Source organism: Polypterus senegalus, chromosome 16, assembly GCF_016835505.1.
Source record: "Polypterus senegalus isolate Bchr_013 chromosome 16, ASM1683550v1, whole genome shotgun sequence".
Taxonomy (NCBI): Eukaryota; Metazoa; Chordata; class Cladistia; order Polypteriformes; family Polypteridae; genus Polypterus; species Polypterus senegalus.
The window spans coordinates 96,858,264-96,875,126 of NC_053169.1; the positions used below are offsets into that span (position 1 = coordinate 96,858,264).

Consider the following 16,863-nt stretch of genomic DNA (forward strand, 5'->3'; position numbering starts at 1 on the left):
AGGACAACTGAAGCCTTCAAATTGATCTGTTGTGTTGAAGGTGAAGGATTGGCAGTCCATCCAGCATTTGTTGGAGCTTTGCAGCTTGGGGCATACTGGGGGAAAAAAAAGACAATGGCTGTCGAGTTAGAAAGTTAGAAGCAGCTCAGGGTGTGGCAGCCACACTTTTAGTGCGTTACCTTTGTTGTCGTTTTTGTATGTGTGTTTTTGAAATATGTAAACATTTCTGATATTAATTATTACTGTTTGTTTTGGGTTAAACTCACTTTTGCATTCTGTTGCTATTCTGTTCTTTGCTGGAGTGATTAGCCAAAACTTCAACTGGTGGTGATGATGATTCTATCAGCAGTGGAGGCTGCCAAATGGCCGTAGGCTTTACAGGAAAGCAAGGCAAGGCAAGGCTGTCATTACGTCTCAACAAAATATGCCACTGCTGTGATGTGCAAACCTTATTGGCAAGCTTTATGCCATTATATTCAAAAATCAAATCTGTGGCGCTTTTCTGTTGTACTGTGTTAGAGCCCGGCCATGGACGTTGTGCGTGCGTTGAAAATGAAGCCCCTGTGGTGCGTCGCAGGGCTTATTGCTCTTAGCTTTGGCTTTGAATCTTGGCTTATTTATGTTGTCCCTTTTTATGGTCATTTCTGTTGATTTTCATATTTTACTTTTTTAAATATTATGTATATTTATGTAGGTAGGCAGAAGTTTTCTTTCTTTGTAATTTATTTTTTTATAGTCATTCTATTGTGTGTTCAGACCAATGTGTGTGTGTGTGTGTGTATATTTATATATATTCACTTTCTTATCTACCTACCTATTTATTTATTTGGTATACTTTAAAGAGCTTCAGTAAAAAGCCCAATTCTCCCCTTCTGTCTGTCTGTCTGTCATCTAGTGCCTTTCATATCTATCTGTCTAATCTGTCTGTCTGTCTTATCCTGCCAACTATGCTGTCTGTCTATCTGTCTAATCCTGGCAACTACGCTATCTGTCTGTCTCTCTGTCTGTCTAATCTGTCTGTCTGTCTGTCTAATCCTGCCAACTATTCTATCTATCTATCTATCTATCTATCTATCTATCTAATCCTGCCAACTATGCTGTCTGTCTGTCTATCTGTCTAATCTATTAGTGTCTTTCATATCTGTGTATCTATCTACTATATAGTGCCTTTCATATCTGTCTGTCTATTATATAGTGCCTTTCATATCTATCTATCAAAATCCCATCACAACAGTGTTAGCGTATCTTCACTGGTTTCCTGTTTTCTTACAGGTTTGAGTTTTGAATGTTACTGTGGTGTTTCCCCTTTTTCTTACTGATCTCTGATGCCCTTACTCTTCTTCACGATCACGGCTTTCCTCTAACCAGAAGTTATTGGTTATGCCAAGTTCTGGACTTAAGCTTAGAGGAGGCCGTGCTTTTGCAGTAGCCAGTAGGTCAACTCCCAAGCTGCTATTTGGCAGCTTCAACCCCCATACCCACTAAACCCGTCCCCCCCGGGGGTGCAGTAGCACCTCAGATTCCGACAGGGCTGTATGGAAATTGGTCATTTTTTTTGGCTCAGACTTGTAGGATTCCGGGGGTGCCACCAGGGGGTGCTGCAGGAACTGCTGAGCCCTTTTTAATATAGGGCTCCCATATTACTGGGAAGTACTCCTGGGCCACAATTCTGTGACACCGGAAGTGCACCCGGGATTCTGAATATAGGGAGCCACCTGCCTTCACTCAAGGAGCCTGAGTCGAGAGGAGGAGTGGAGGCTCTGACTGGAAGAAAGGGAAGCCAAAGGGCCGAGTACTTTGACTGTAGCACTTCCTGAGCTTTTGTACAGTGGCTCATCCACCTGCGTATCCCTGAGCTGACCCCTTAACAGGGATGGCTGGATGGCACTGAAGATGCTGGAGAAATCAAAAATACCTGATCGTCACAGTGCGGCCAGCTCTGTGCTGCAGACAACGATTTCATCCTGTAATCCACACCAATGCTGGTCCGATTGGCTCCAAGTGGTCTTTCACAACAGGACTCCTGTAGCCCCCAGCCAGCCTGTCGAAGGTCTTGAGGACGTGTGATGCGAGTGCCTGTGGTCTGAGGCCATTAGGTGAGGAGGCGCCTGCCTTGTTTGGAACAGGAACCATGCAGGATGTTTTCCACCGCAGCCAAGCAGTTCCATCTGAATTCCAGCGCAGACGTCCAAGTCGGATGATCCGTCTCTTTGATTCCGTTGTAATACTTAAATGCTTTAATCCCGTCCTCCCCGCGTATCTCTATATGGGTGAGGCTACGTAGAAAAGCCCTGCAGATTTTGCAGCTTTGTTTCTAATTCCATCAAAGTCTGAACAGAGTGCTGCTAATATGCTGTGAGCTGCCGTGTGGGCATTCTTTCTTTATTTCTTTCCTCCTTTATTTATTTATTTATTTTGTTTTAAAGAACGCACCACCTCGTGTGGAAATGGAGCAGGATCGCGGTTTTCTAAGATCTTGTAAATATGTCCAAGGTGTGTACTGTATACAGTGTATGGGAGGAGCCGTGTGTACAAGCCAGGGGGCTGCCCGGGGTGTGCCCCCTGAGGGCGGCGTTGGCATGATGGGTCAAACGATTGCTATGCGACTGTCGGGTCATGTCAAATTTAACTTCTTTTTAAAGAAATGACATGTTCCTTGCTTAACATAAGGCTCCCTTCTTTTATTTATTTTTTTTTACTATACTGCATATGTTGGCAAGTCGAGTGATCTCACAGGAAGCATTTACCAAAAGTCAACTTTTCTTCATGTACACTTCAATTGTTAGGGGACATGTCTCTGGATGTTGTGTCCCAAACACGTCGTCATGGTGACAATATAAATACATTTTTGGTACATCACTGTCCGCCTTGGTGGATTCAAATAGACCGTTTACACCAGCGCCGGTTTTGAGTTCACGTTGATTTGGACCGGCCTTGTTTTCCCGACTTCTGTTTAGCTTCTCCCTCGGATGCATTCATTTTGCATCATATTTTATACACACATTCACGTTCTCTTTCGCTTCACTTCCTGGTGGTGGTTCTCCTCTCATCCTTATGGGGACAGAATAACGACCGCCTTTACTCATCCGAGTCTGTGGATAAAGAAATCTCGGTGGTGGTTGTGCTGTTTATTAGTGTCCCATCTAAGCAATCGGCATAGACCTTAGAGTCACCCTCTGGTAAATCATGGACTAATAAAATGCATTGCATGTGTTATTCCAACAGATGGCACATCATAAACATTCGTAGTAATAAATGCATTGAATTTTTCATTCTTACAGATGGTGCAACGCAAGAATTAGCACTGCTTTTACAAATCTCATATCAAAAGGTATGTAACATGAGATGTAGCCCTGGGTGGGACCCTTAGCAGACATTATAATCCAAAGTGACTTACAGAAGAGGACAATATACAGTAATCGAATATCAGCCTGTGGTTTGGGAACAAATGTTACCGGACAAGGTGGCACAACTGATCACCTCAACTTGGAATAAAATGCAAGCGAGTTACAAATCCTTATTTACAGATATAAGAATCTGTCGAGGCCATTTATAGTTAGAGGGAAATTCATTGAACGAGAGAGAGTCCACAAATGCGTCTTATACACATTGTGGGAGTCAGCAGCTCGTCCCACCAGCTAATAGGGGGCTACACTTGAAAAGAGTCGGGATTGAGATTTGATGCCATGCAGAGTTGGCATAAGCAGGGGCAGCTCATCAGCAGTCCATGCTGTAGAAGGCAAACTCTAACTCGGAGTAATAGACGGACTCACCTTTCTCTTGATCATCCTCACCCCCTGAGGCACCATCTTGCATGGAGCTCTAGACCGGGGGTGATTGATGGTCAGTTTATTCTCCTTCCATTTCTGAATCATCGCACCAACAGTTGTCACCTTCTCACCGAGTTTCTTGCTGGTGGTCTTGTAGCTCATTCCCTGATGTCCTTTGTCAGCTCTTTGGTGTTGCCCACAGTGATGGAGAGGTTGGAATGGAAGAAATGGATTCTGTGGACAGATGTGCTTTACACACATGATGAGCTGAGATCAGGAGGACCTGTCATTGACTGATTATGATCTGTGCGCCCAGCCAATCTGTGGGAGCCAGAATTCTGGTTGAGTTGCAGGGGTTCAAATCCTTATTTCTCTCAATGACCTGCAAATCAATTTATAACTTTCTTTTCTGGATTTTTGGTTGATCTTCTGTTTCTCTCCATTAAAATGAAATGAGAAGACGGTTCATTTCTTGGTTAGTGAGCCAACTTACAAATTCAGCAGGGGTGATCATATACTTATTTCCCCCACTGTATATGTGTGTGTATATACAAGGTGAGTCAAAATTCTGTTAACACTAATGGTCCTGCTATGTTTATTCTTATATACAATTTTTGTGGACAATTTATTTGCCACCTGTGGTAGATGAGTTGAACGTGATGGTGAACAGGTTGAGACGTTCCTGTAGGTCATCTTGCACATATGAAGTATGTTTTGTGAATAAATTGTTTCCGCCATTCAAATGTTAACATCATTTTGGACTGGCACTATATATATATATATATATATATATATATATATATATATATATATATATATATATATACATTTTTTTTTATTACACATCTTTCAGCCTGGCATTCTCCTATTGTTTTGGTGCCCCACCAAGCATCCAATGTGGTTTTCATTGCCCTGTACTTTGTGCCACCACAACCAATGCCATCTGTCATGCCCTGGCCAATGTTAGACGCAGGACCACCAGAATTGTCTACAGCTGGGTGTCCTGTGAGGCTGCTCTCCAGACATTTACTAGGCCCTCAGAGCTGTCCGGCTATTCTTTTTTAAGACACTGGAAGCTGCCGCCCCCCTGTTGTTGCTGCCTGTTACACTGTTGACTGGAGAACAAGGTCATTGCCTTGTTTAGAAATATTGAGAGACATTTTTTTGTTATGTTATTTATGCATTCCTCTGAATGGCGCTATTTATGGAACCAATGTTTTTGTTGTTGTGATATGCTGGAAATTCTTCAGAGCAGTTCAAGGAAGTCTTGAGAAGTAATTAATGCTCACGCAAAGCCACATGGACCAACGCTCAGACCTCCTTGATGTGTTTCTTGGTTTTTGTTGGGACGCAGAGCCAAACCTGGCAGCATAAGATAGAAAGTAGAAATTAACCCGGGACAGGATGATCTGCCAGGCCTCTCAGCTCCTGCTCGTTTGTCCCCTTCAGTTTTCTCTTCATGCTCAATTGCATTGAAATCGGATAACTGACTTGGCCATTGAAGAATTTTCCATTTTTTCAGCTTTGATAAACTTCTGTGTGGCCTCAGCAGTCTGTTTGGCTTGTTTGGCTGGATGAAGCGCCGTCCAGTGAGTTTGTTGTCATTTACTGAACTCTAGGAGATCGGATGTTTCTACACCCCTCAGAATTCATTTCAGTTCCATCATCAGTGAGGAGAAGTGTGCCAGCCATACACCCCCAGCACCGCCATGGTGTAACAGAAGAGGTGGTCTGCTTTGATCTCGGGAAGTTCCTGGTTGCCTCCACACTTTACTCTCACCATCACTCTGATGAGGCTCATCTTTGTCTCATTGGTCCAAAGACCTTTTCTCAGAATTCTGCAGACTCTTTGAAGTCCTGTAATCTGGCCGTCCTGTTTCTGTGGTCTTCATCTTGCAGTGTGGCCTTCTCTGTGTTTCTGTTCATGAAGTCTTCTGCTGATAGTCATCTCTGACACACACAACAGCCCCCTGAAGACTGTGTCTGGTCTGTCAGACTAGCGTTTGGGGGGCTTTTTCTTGACCACAGTGAGGATTTTTTTGTCCTCGGCAGTTGGAGGTCTTCCTTGGCCTACCAGTCCCTTTGTGATTCCTGAGCCCACCAGTGTGTTCTTTCTTCTTCATGATATTCCAGACAGTTGATTTTGATGATCCTAATGGTTTGATTCTTGTTGTTCAGCCTCCTGTTTTTTGTTTTTACAGTGGCTGGAGTGCCAATCCTGCCATCAGCCCCCAAGTTTTCCCTTCCAGTTGGTACCCAAGGCGGTGCAATTGCAGGTTAATGGAGTGGAATCACTTCTGTGATGAAGTGGCAATCTCAGCTCAGAGCCACCATTAAAAGCTTCTGCCTAATATGGTGTTGCTTCCCCTCATGCCATCCAAAGAGCTCTGACCCATCGAGGCATGGACTCCACAAGACCCCTCTGAGGGTGTCCTGTGGTATTTGGTACCATTAGAAAGCCATTAGGATCAGATATTCAATGGGATTCACCTCACCTGTTGGTGGTTTGAATGCTTCAGTTGATCTGTGTATGTTGTGGGCCCACGTAATGAAGATTCTGGCAGACATTCTCGTCATTGAGACTCGTTCGTTCTCACAACACATATTTGATCAGCCCTGTGTGCTCGTCACCACGGCACGTCGTCTTTATTTCTATTTTTAAGACTTTAGCCCCCTGCTCGCTTTGCTTGTCAACCCCCGGGCGGGTGCTACGTGGATCTGTCACACGTATGGGGAAGCGGATGTATAATTTAAAGAGATTGTTATCTTCATGGAAATTGTTACATATGCATAATAGAACTAACTATTTTACATTACAGCGAGTAATAATTAACCAAAGTAAAAAATAGTAAAACGTAATAAATTGAAAGAAAATTGTTACATGTTGAGTTTTAGGTATTCGTTGCGTTATACATTTTCATTCTGTTTGGCTCTGAAATTAGCACACAAATACTTTTTAAACTTACACTTTTACTGTAAAACTTCAATTAAAACAATATTTGGAATGAACTTTTCGTCAGTATCGTGTTGAATGCTGACTCCGTGTTTTGGAGTTTCATCATGACAACACAACATATAACTGCCCGTGAGTGAGTTTTGTTTGTTTCTCTCAAATAAATAAACCGACTTGTTCGAATGTTTGTCCCTGTGATTTGTTAATTTTCATAGCAAATGCTGTTCTAACGGGAAACTGTTAATGTTTTAATACGAATGGAATTATAAGATCTCCTTTGGTGTCTAATGTTAGATGTACTACATTACCTTTCTTGTCGTCTGTTACAATTCTGACATGTAACATTTTTCAACCAATTTTGAATGCAACTAATTTTGTCCTATTGCATAGCCCATCACTCAGACTTAAATTACGCAATTACATTACGATACATCCTTCTTTCTACAGTAATTTGTGCAGTGTTAACGGTTGTAGATATTCTTCGTGATGTTGTAAGTTGATATTTTCATCTTCTGCACCATCACCACCAACTGTTTCAGCATCGTCTATTGATACTCATTTAACCAATTTGCTGTGTAACCGAACGACAATTTTGGCGTTAATTTGTTTGACTTCATCGTTTCTCGGTGCTAGGATTGCCCGTGTACTCATTTCTTCTGTTGATAACCCTTCGGGGTGAAATTCTTCAATAAGATTTGGACATACAGTGGAACCTCGGGTTTGCGAGCATAATTCGTTCCGGAAATGTGCTTGTAATCGAAAGCACTCGTATATCAAAGCGAATTTCCCCATAAGAAATAATGGAAACTCAGATGATTCATTCCACAACCCAAAACTATTTATATAAAAATAATTAATACAAAATATAAAGTTAAAATACATGAAACATATTAATCTGCACTTTACCTTTGAAAAGAATCATGGCTGGTGTGAGGGAGACGAGAGGAGGAGGAGGGTTATTGTGGAGGACGACTTTCACTGTAACTAATGGAATCCCTGCTGTCTGTTGGCTCACTGTATTCTTCTTCTTTTTTTGCGACCTTAACAAGGAAACCTCTCCAATAACAGGTGCTTTTGCCTGAAGAGTCACTACACTTGGACACAATTTTTAAAAAAATGCTTTACACACTACACTGTAAGGTTTCTAAACTCTCTTGGAATTCCAACCCAAAGGGACGACACGCGGAGGAGTGACCCGAAGCAACCACAGGCTCCCAGCGCTGTAGCAGTTCGCCGGAAAAGCGAATCTGAAAAGATCGTGGACATGCTATAGGCGCCAGCTGTCGATGGGTGATACAAGGAAAATTATAAATGCAGGGCGCAGTATTACTTGGCCACTAACCTGGACATGACCCTGCCTGACTGCTGTGTCTGTGTATAGGAGAGCGGCAGATCCCGCTACAATAAAAGAACTGTGCTGTTACTGTTTCACACACGTTACAACACACACACACGTGGTCACCATGCTACAGAAAACAGTATACGCTGTGACAGATAGGGGGTGCTGTCGTCCCCTTGAACCCTCAGACTAGACGCCAGACACCAGGTAAAAGTCCAATAGTTGACTTTGTTAAAGTAAATAAGTGCACAAAGCACCCTCCTCTCCACAATACTCATATAATAAACCACAATTCTACAATAACAATAATCCTCCACTCCCAGACGCGTTGCCATCCTGCCACCCAGCTCAGCTCAACTACTGGGATCTCCCATATTCCTTTTATATTCCCTGACCCGGAAGCGTTTCCAATCCTTCAGTCCACGTGACTTCCTATAACTTCCAGGTCAGATCAAAAGTCCTCTTCTATCATCGCGGAAGTACGTCATTTCTCCTGTCGCTGTGACCAAGACGTACTTCCGGGTTATAGGACACGTAAGAGTCTCTGGGCCTCCCTGCAACGTCCTCTGTTGGCCCCAAAGTATCCAGCAGGGCTGTAAAGGAAAATTCCAATGTCCATGATTCCCTGCTGGCATTCGGGGCACCTCCATGCTGCAGGGAGGGCTCCATCTGGCGGCCTGGGGGTATTGGCTGGGATGACTGGCCGGCCATAGTCCACAACACTCATATGGATGCTGACTATACGAGTGATGCACACCGACTGAGACAGAGAATGGAAGATGATTACCCACAATCCTAAAGTGAGAAAGAGACAAGAACCATCAGCTCAGTTGTGATCACATGACACTCAGCAGAGAAACCGTATATGGACTACTCGTATTGCAAGACCTCGCTCGTTTATCAAGTTAAATTTATTAAAAATTTTAGTTTGTCCTGCAAAACACTCACAGACCAAGTTACTCGCAATCCAAGGTTTTACTGTAATAAGTCTTCTTTTATTGGGAACTTAAAGTGAGGAAAATCGTAAAAATTTATAAGAGCTGAGAGTGCAAGAACTGCATCTGACAAAAGCATTCACACGAATGAGAGGTGAGAGGACCACGGGCGTGGGCCATGAACCGGAAATGGTGGAGAGGAGGACGGGACTTGAATAAAAATCTCTTGGCAATAGTCTCGTCTCGTCTCAAGATTTTCTTTTATATTAGAGAGATCTTTTAGTGTCTCTCACGTTCCTCGCTACTTGCAGTCTGTTGGCACGGTCAGGTGTGTTTTGCAAGCCTGTTGAGAGTCCGTGGCTGTGCTTTGAAGATAAATCTGTGCGTTGGGGAGACTTCCAGTTTGGACAAACATCAAGCACAGAGTTTTGTTTTGTTCTTGTCCTGACACGGCCTCTGTTTTTCCACCAGCTCATGGAGTGGTGCGTGATAATGTGGGCCGAAGTGGCAGCGACATGTAGACGACAGTGGCGTTGGAATCACTACGGCTTCAGACCTGGAATCCTCTGATGGAGCGGTCACTCGATCTCCGGATGAGCGGGGAATTAATTACGTGCCGTGTGTTTCCTGCATCTTAAACATGGATTGAATTGTAAAAATTTGAATCAGACACTTAAGACGTCGCGATTAAAAGTGCACAACAATGCGGACTTTCGGTTAAGGGGATTTGCAGACATTTCGGTCACACCTCAGTTTTTCTACTTGGTGCCCCCCTCCCTCATTTTGGGGGGGGTACCATAATGTTTGGCACTCAGCACTAGCAGGTCTGTTAAAGCCGTTGTCATATTTAGGACTTTGTCGCATATCCCCTCACATGCCCAGAGACAATTACCAACTTTTTACATTTTTGGCAAAGAGATCACAGCTACATTGTCGCCCCTGATAGCAAAACCAAAAATATTGTACGGATATGAAAGCTATCAATCTAAATTCTTCACCATACAAATTATTACATTTTTTTTAATTGATTTTTAAAGTTTGTCCTGTTTCACTACTACACAGGCAAAGGTGTGGGGGGCAGCTAGTTTTTACATAATTTTAAAATCTTATTAATAATGTTAAACTAAAAGGTTACCAATTTGTATTTTTTATTATTATTTTTATTTTGTTTTGTTTCTTGGCAGGACTACCTGGACTGCATCACTGACCACGGTCGGCTCTCGCTAGGGACAGAGGAGCGGGCCGCCTTGTTTGGGAACATTCGTGAGATCTACCACTTTAACAGGTACGAGCCCCTTATGCTCTCGCCCTTACTTGTTTGGAATTCCCGTTTAGGATGGTTTGGTGTTGAATATCCTCATGTGGGACGCAACTAATCCGAGTAAAGTAGTAAAATGCCGAGAAGCCTGAATGGCTTTTGATAGGAACTTCGGGCTACTCTGCTCAACAAACCGATGCTGCTGAGAACGTCCTCACTTCGGTGACCTGCTGGCTCTAGTTGGCCCTCTTTTGTCTTATACCTTCACAAAACTGATGCTGCCATTTCTCAATGTCGTCCCCACCCTTCTCAATTCACTTGCACCACCCTGCCTAGAAGTGCCTGGATTCCAGAAGAATAAACGGTTTTGTTTCGTCCTGGCCAACCACTCGTGCACCCGAGTTATTGTCGAACACCACATGTCGAGGGGTTCTACAGTCACCAGTGCAAGTTCCTGTGACTTTCTGGAGACCAATGTGAAGCCTGCTATTTGATCCCAGCGGTGGGAACTGCCGTCTTAAGGACAAGACAATGACACACACACTGCTAGGAACAGTGAGGCTTGTCTGGAGAAACTGAAGTTTGAGGTTTCGCCACATCCTCCTTATTCGCACCATGTGATTTCCACCTTTTTGGACCACTAGGAAAAACATCTGGGTGGTCGTTTTTCAAGGCAGATGACAACGTGAAGAAGGCGGTGCACGGGTGGTTTGCGAGGACAAGACAAAACCTTTTATTCTGCGGGCACTTCTAGGCAGGGTGGCGCAAGTGCATTGAGGAGAATTTACCTAAGCAGTTTTGTTAAGTAAGGTTAATTCCATTTTCTGATCAACCCCATTTTCTAACCTTAGCTTGACTCCCCCTCATATTACCCAATGATGGATCTGTTTGGGTGAGAACCATTTTTTTATTTTTTTTTTTATACATCGGTGGGCTGCTGTTTCTCAGATTGAAGGATGGAAACCTCCTTTAATTGGCGACCAAATGCTTCATAGGGAAAAATGAAATCTGGGGTTTTGTCCAGAGACCTCAAAACCGAGTTTCTTCCACTGTAGCAGATCTTCTTCCCTTCCATCTCAATTTTTAATTTCGTGAACGCAAAGGACTCTGGTGAGATCTGGCGATTTTCAGTTTTTGTGAAGCAGCAGACCTCTTTGACTGACAGCTTGGCGTTTTGTCAGGATGCAAAATCCAGTTTCGGATGCGGCAGTACCCTCAACGTTTTTGTTCCAAAGACGCTTCCCCGTAGACGGCTTAGCAGTTTAAAGTAATGTCGCTGATTAGCCGTCAAACAAACTCTTTATGAACGAGGCCGTCAAAATCGATGAACGTGATCGTCATTGTCTCTTGGAAAATTTTTCCATGTGAACGTGGATAAAAAAAAAATTTCGCCAAGGCTCGGCCATGACTGTAGATTAAATGGCACTCGAATGAGCTCCGCACGATGCCATTCGGCGGACTGATCAAACCAGACTGTAGCCTTATGATTCCTAGCGGCGAATTAGATAACCACACCCTGCACTAGTGATGTTTGACCAATTCTGGGAATTTTTAGGACCCACCTCTTGGTTAGTGCAATGGATACTTCAAACCGCTCATTCTGTGTCATCACGGACAAAACTCATTTGGGTAGGAATCTGGTGACTGGGAAAACGGCCATCATTGTCATCTTCCTGTGTCCACTTCTGATCTTTTCCATGGCTTGTGAGTTCAAGGGACAGCCTGCTGAGAAAGGCCACTTCTGCTGTACTGCAGTAATGTTCACACACCCTCTCTGGCATTTGTCAACAAAATACACTGGGCGCCATTGCAGTGCCACCACAAACCCACTTCATGGATATCGGTTAGCTTGCTACGTGGACAATACAGGATTGGAGCCATGTGATGATTCTTCCAGAGCAAAATGGTGGTGCAGTCAGTAGCACTGCTGTGTCATACCTTTAGGAACCTGGCTTTGAATCCCATGCCCCCCTGGACAAGTTGGCACATTTTTGCATTTTTTCTCTCTGTCTCTTTTTGAGTTTTCTTCTCCAACATCCTGAAAGACAAGTTTAGGTTAGTCGGCGATTCTAAACTGACGAGGGGAGAACACGCTGTGGGGTTCAAACGGTGAGGCAGCAGCACCACCCACTGTGCCGCTCTGCTACCCACGAGTGTAGCGTGTTTCACTTGTTTCATTTGCGTTTTACTTGGCAAGATGAATGTGTCTAGTTTTGGTTCAATGGGATGGAGCGGCGGGCTCAGGTGTCCATAAGCTTTTCTTTAAATGAGCGCCTAGCAGGGCTGTAGGAGTGAAATGAGTGAGTGAGTGAAGAAAAGGCCGACCCATGAAGATGCCAGAGAGGCCAAGGGTCACAAGTCCTGGGGCCTGCAGCTAAGGCATGGTGTGGCCTTGAGGGCACCCCAGTATATAATTATTTATTTTATTAGGTAAAGGCAGACTGCTGTGTAGAAGGTTTGGCTTTCTGTGTGTGTGTGTGTGCAGAAGGAGATTGTTTTTTGTTTTGGAAAGTCTGCAGCCTGAAGTTGTTTTTTTGTCTTCTGCGGAGCATCTGACTTTCTTTTCTGGGATAAACAGTCGCACATGGGGAAAAAAAAAAAAAAAACTAGGATATGAGCATCGGCAGAGTGACCAAACAAATGCCGTAAACCTGCCGTCCTTCATTTGCTCTGCTAGTTTATGCTCTCAAATATTTCCCCTGTGTTTTGTTTTGTCTGCTTTACGGCTTAGCTGCTCTGACATTTGAGATTGGCAAAGATAAAAATACAAATTGGAGATTTAGCAGGCTGCCTGTAGCCCACAGCATTGTGTAGCCTTAAGCACCAGCAAGTAGTCATCAGGCTGCCCAGCGCTCAGAGTTAAGTGGCTTTTCTCTTTTCAGTTAATGAACATAAGGCACTACATCAGACCTGCATAAATATATCAGATGTGCTTGGTTGCCCACTCCACACAAACATTAGGGGGAAAAATTACAACAGAGATGATAATTCCACCACCACAAGAACCACTACGAACATCACCATCATCTGGACAACAACCACTACAATAATAATCAACACCACCAACATCACCGCAATAACCACTATGAACATCAGCACCATCAGCACAACCACCAAAGTATCCAGAACCAGCACCTCATCTAGCACCAAAACAACGATCAGCACCACCACCACCAGGACAATCCCACATCAACCACCACCACTATCACCACCACCAGGACAAACCACCAACCCCACATCAACCACCACAATAACAAGCACCAGCACCTCCTCCACCACATCTGCCACCACCACATTAACAGTCATCAACCCAACATCCACCATCATAAAAATTACCACCACCACCATCTCCACCACTTCAGTAATAATCAAAAACACCATCACCACAAAAACAACCACCCTTAATAACGAAGACCACCTCCACCGCCACCATAACACCCACCAACACACAGTAACTCAAGTTATTCTTTATCTTTTTTATTTTAGCTTTCCTGAAGCTTTAAACTTTATTATAATAATCTGAGCTACATCATTTGTTATTTATAATTATATATACCTGTAGTTATAAATCTTTTTCTGGGGTTTTCTCACGCAGACAGTCGATGTCTGACTTCGGTTATTAATTTGGTGACCTTACTTAAGAGTTTGTCAACTTTTCATGTTCTTCTCAACACCCTTTTTGTACTCCAGTGTACAACACCCCCCACCCCCCTCCATTTTGTGAATTTTCGTGTCCGTCTTTACCATGGTAACACATCCCACAATGCACTGGGATGGTGCGATGATGTCATGACTATATAAAGGTCACCTCTCGCAGCGCTAGTTTATTCGAGTTTCAATTTATTTACACAGTCAGTCAGTCAGTCATCGTCCAACCCGCTGTATCCTAACTACAGTGTCACTGGGGTTGGGGGGTGTGGTCTGCTGGAGCCAATCCCAGCCCGCACAGGGCGCAAGACAGGAACAAATCTCGGGCAGGGCGCCAGACCTTTCTTGCATTGTTTATTTTTTTTTATTTTATTTATTTTATTTTTAATTTTATCTTTTCTCCCGGGCCTTCCTCCTTCATGGGGGGAAAAAAAAAAGATGTCTGCCTTTCATTTTGAAGCTAGATATCTGTTATTTGCTCCTGAGCCATGTTAGCTCCAGTTCTGAGATCCGAATGTCAAAATTTCAGTACTGATTCATCACTGATTGGGATGCAGTCATATGGGATTTGAATCATTTGCAAAATTAATGTGAATAATTCTGAAAAAAGAAATCAGATAAAAGCAAAAAATTGGAATTGAGTCCCTTTTACCTGCAGCCTGCATGTATGTAGCCTTAGTAGCCTGGAGCAACATTTGGACGTGTCCAGTGTGGACATTTCATCTCCTTCTTAGCACTGCAGCATTTCGTTAACATTGTTCCGGGTTTGGGGGAGAGGGGGGCCATTTTCCTTCCAGGTTTAGGACTGTGAGGAGGGCAACTGTCCCATGCCCTGTGCCCAACATAGACAGCGTCAATATCAATGTGTGGCATTTATCTGGTGTACCAGGACCCCAGAATGGTCCAATCAATTAGTGAAAACTATAGCACCGGCAAAGGGGCAGCTGGTCATTTTCGGAAAAATTCAACGTATAAGAATCCTGAAAGAAGTCCTTGAGCAGTTCAACATAAATCAAGCCAAGCCCTGTGTTCGCCCACGGACATCTCGAGTGTTTCAGCTCTGACAATTGACTTGCTCTTGACTTGGGCCTGACCCTGGAGGATGAGGGCTCAGCTGTGGCTAATGTGTCACTTTTATCTCTGGAATAGAGACGGAGCTCCTGATGCCCTTAAGACCCCCGCTAGCACCACTTATAGACCTTTCTTGATTACTTAGTTGTTAGCTGGGCACGCCTATCTAGTGCAAAAACTCTAATTGGTGTCCTTAGCTTCTTTCAATCATGGCTCTTCTGGAAACTATGCAGTGGAATCCTCCCTGCGTTTTGAATTTCTGTCCTGAGGTGACGTGCCACCTAACCTGCGCTGCTGCCTCAATTGATGTTCAGTCTCACGGTTGTGACACTTGGGGTGCCAGGGTCTGAGTAATACAGAGGTGCCAAGATGTTCAGCTACAGTGCCGTCCATAATGTTGGGACAATGACCCATTTTTCTGTGACTCTCCCCCCTCGGTTGCACAGTTTAAATTGACAAATCAAACCAGTCAGATGTTGTGATTAAAGTGCACATTGCAGACTTGCATTTAAAGGGATTTGCAGACACTTAAGTCACATGACACTTTTACTAAGCGACCCACCCAACCCATCTACCCAACCCCAATTTCAGTGTACCATATTGTTTGGGACACAGCAATGGCAGGTCTACTATTTAGGACTTTGTCTCTTGAAGTCTGCCATTCACAGACATAACCAGCTGCTGAGGATCTTCTCTGGTGATGCTCTGCCAAGCATCTCATGCAGCCATCTTCAGCTCCTGCTCATTTTGGGGGGCATGTCCCCTTTGTTTTTCTCTTCACCCTCAATAATATTGAAATCCGGTGACTGACTTGGCCTCTCAACTTTAGCTTTGACAACCTCCTGGGGTCGGCTCGGCAGTCTGTTTGGTGCCATTATCTTGTATGGGGCGGCCAGGTTGGCAGCTCAGCTTTTGTTTGGACAGTCACTCATCCCCGACAATATACACACACTAGTACAGAGAAATGCCAGTTTTACTAAACGGGCACAGTGGTACAATAAGTACGCTGTGCATTTAGGACCCTCTGTTCAATGGATATGCTAGTCCTTAACGTCTCTCTTTCTTTGCACGTCTGTCTTCTTTTGTTTCGTCGGACATCCTTGCCCCCTTGCATCCTTCTGTCTGTGTGCTTCTTGTTGCCCGTTGTTCATGGGACATTCCAGCCGTCTTGTGTACTCCGGACAACATTATGCTCAACTACATTTTGATGTTTTCAATATATAGTGTGAGATCCTTCCCAAGAAACTCTTTTGAGACCTTCCGCCACGGGACAACCCGCAGAAGCGAGATTGCCTCTTTTGAGACCTGCAGAAGCGCGACCACCTCTAATGAGACCCTCCCCAACGGGATGACTCACAGAAATGTGATCGCCTCTGTTGAGACCCTCCCCAATGGGACGTCCCACAGAAGTACGATTGCCTCTGTTGAGACCCTCCCCAATGGGACGTCCCACAGAAGTACGATGGCCTCTGTTGAGACCCTCCCCAACAGGATGACCCAGAGAAATGCGATCACCTCATTTGAGACCCTCCCCAATGGAATGTTGCGATCGCCTCATTTGAGACTCATAGAAGCATGATCACCTCTATTGAGACCCTCCCCAATGGGACGTCCCACAGAAGTACGATTGCCTCTATTGAGACCCTCCCCAATGTGACGACCTGCAGAAGTGCGATTTTCCCAACGGGACGACACGTAGTCGCCCCCAAGGGTTGCTTGTCCGTCGCTGAGGCAACCGGAGATTTGCAGTGCCACAGAAATGACTACAAGCTGACCGCTGCCATGTGCAAGGCGCCGGTCGCCCGATGGGTGATGCAGGGAACATTTTAACTTGGCCACTGGCCCCTGACCCCATCTGTTTGCTGATTCTGTGCATCGTTGAATTGTCT

At 44.3% G+C, this 16,863-nt stretch overlaps 1 protein-coding gene across 2 annotated transcripts in view; it reads left to right on the plus strand.

Moving 5' to 3' along the window:
• Nucleotides 1–16,863, plus strand: part of LOC120516241 (pleckstrin homology domain-containing family G member 1) — a 127,123-nt gene that overhangs the window by 69,337 nt on the left and 40,923 nt on the right. For both annotated transcript variants that reach the window (XM_039737757.1, XM_039737756.1), the window contains exon 3: nucleotides 10,182–10,282. In XM_039737757.1, coding sequence (XP_039593691.1) covers nucleotides 10,182–10,282 — 101 coding nt within the window. The remainder of the gene's footprint in view (nucleotides 1–10,181; nucleotides 10,283–16,863) is intronic.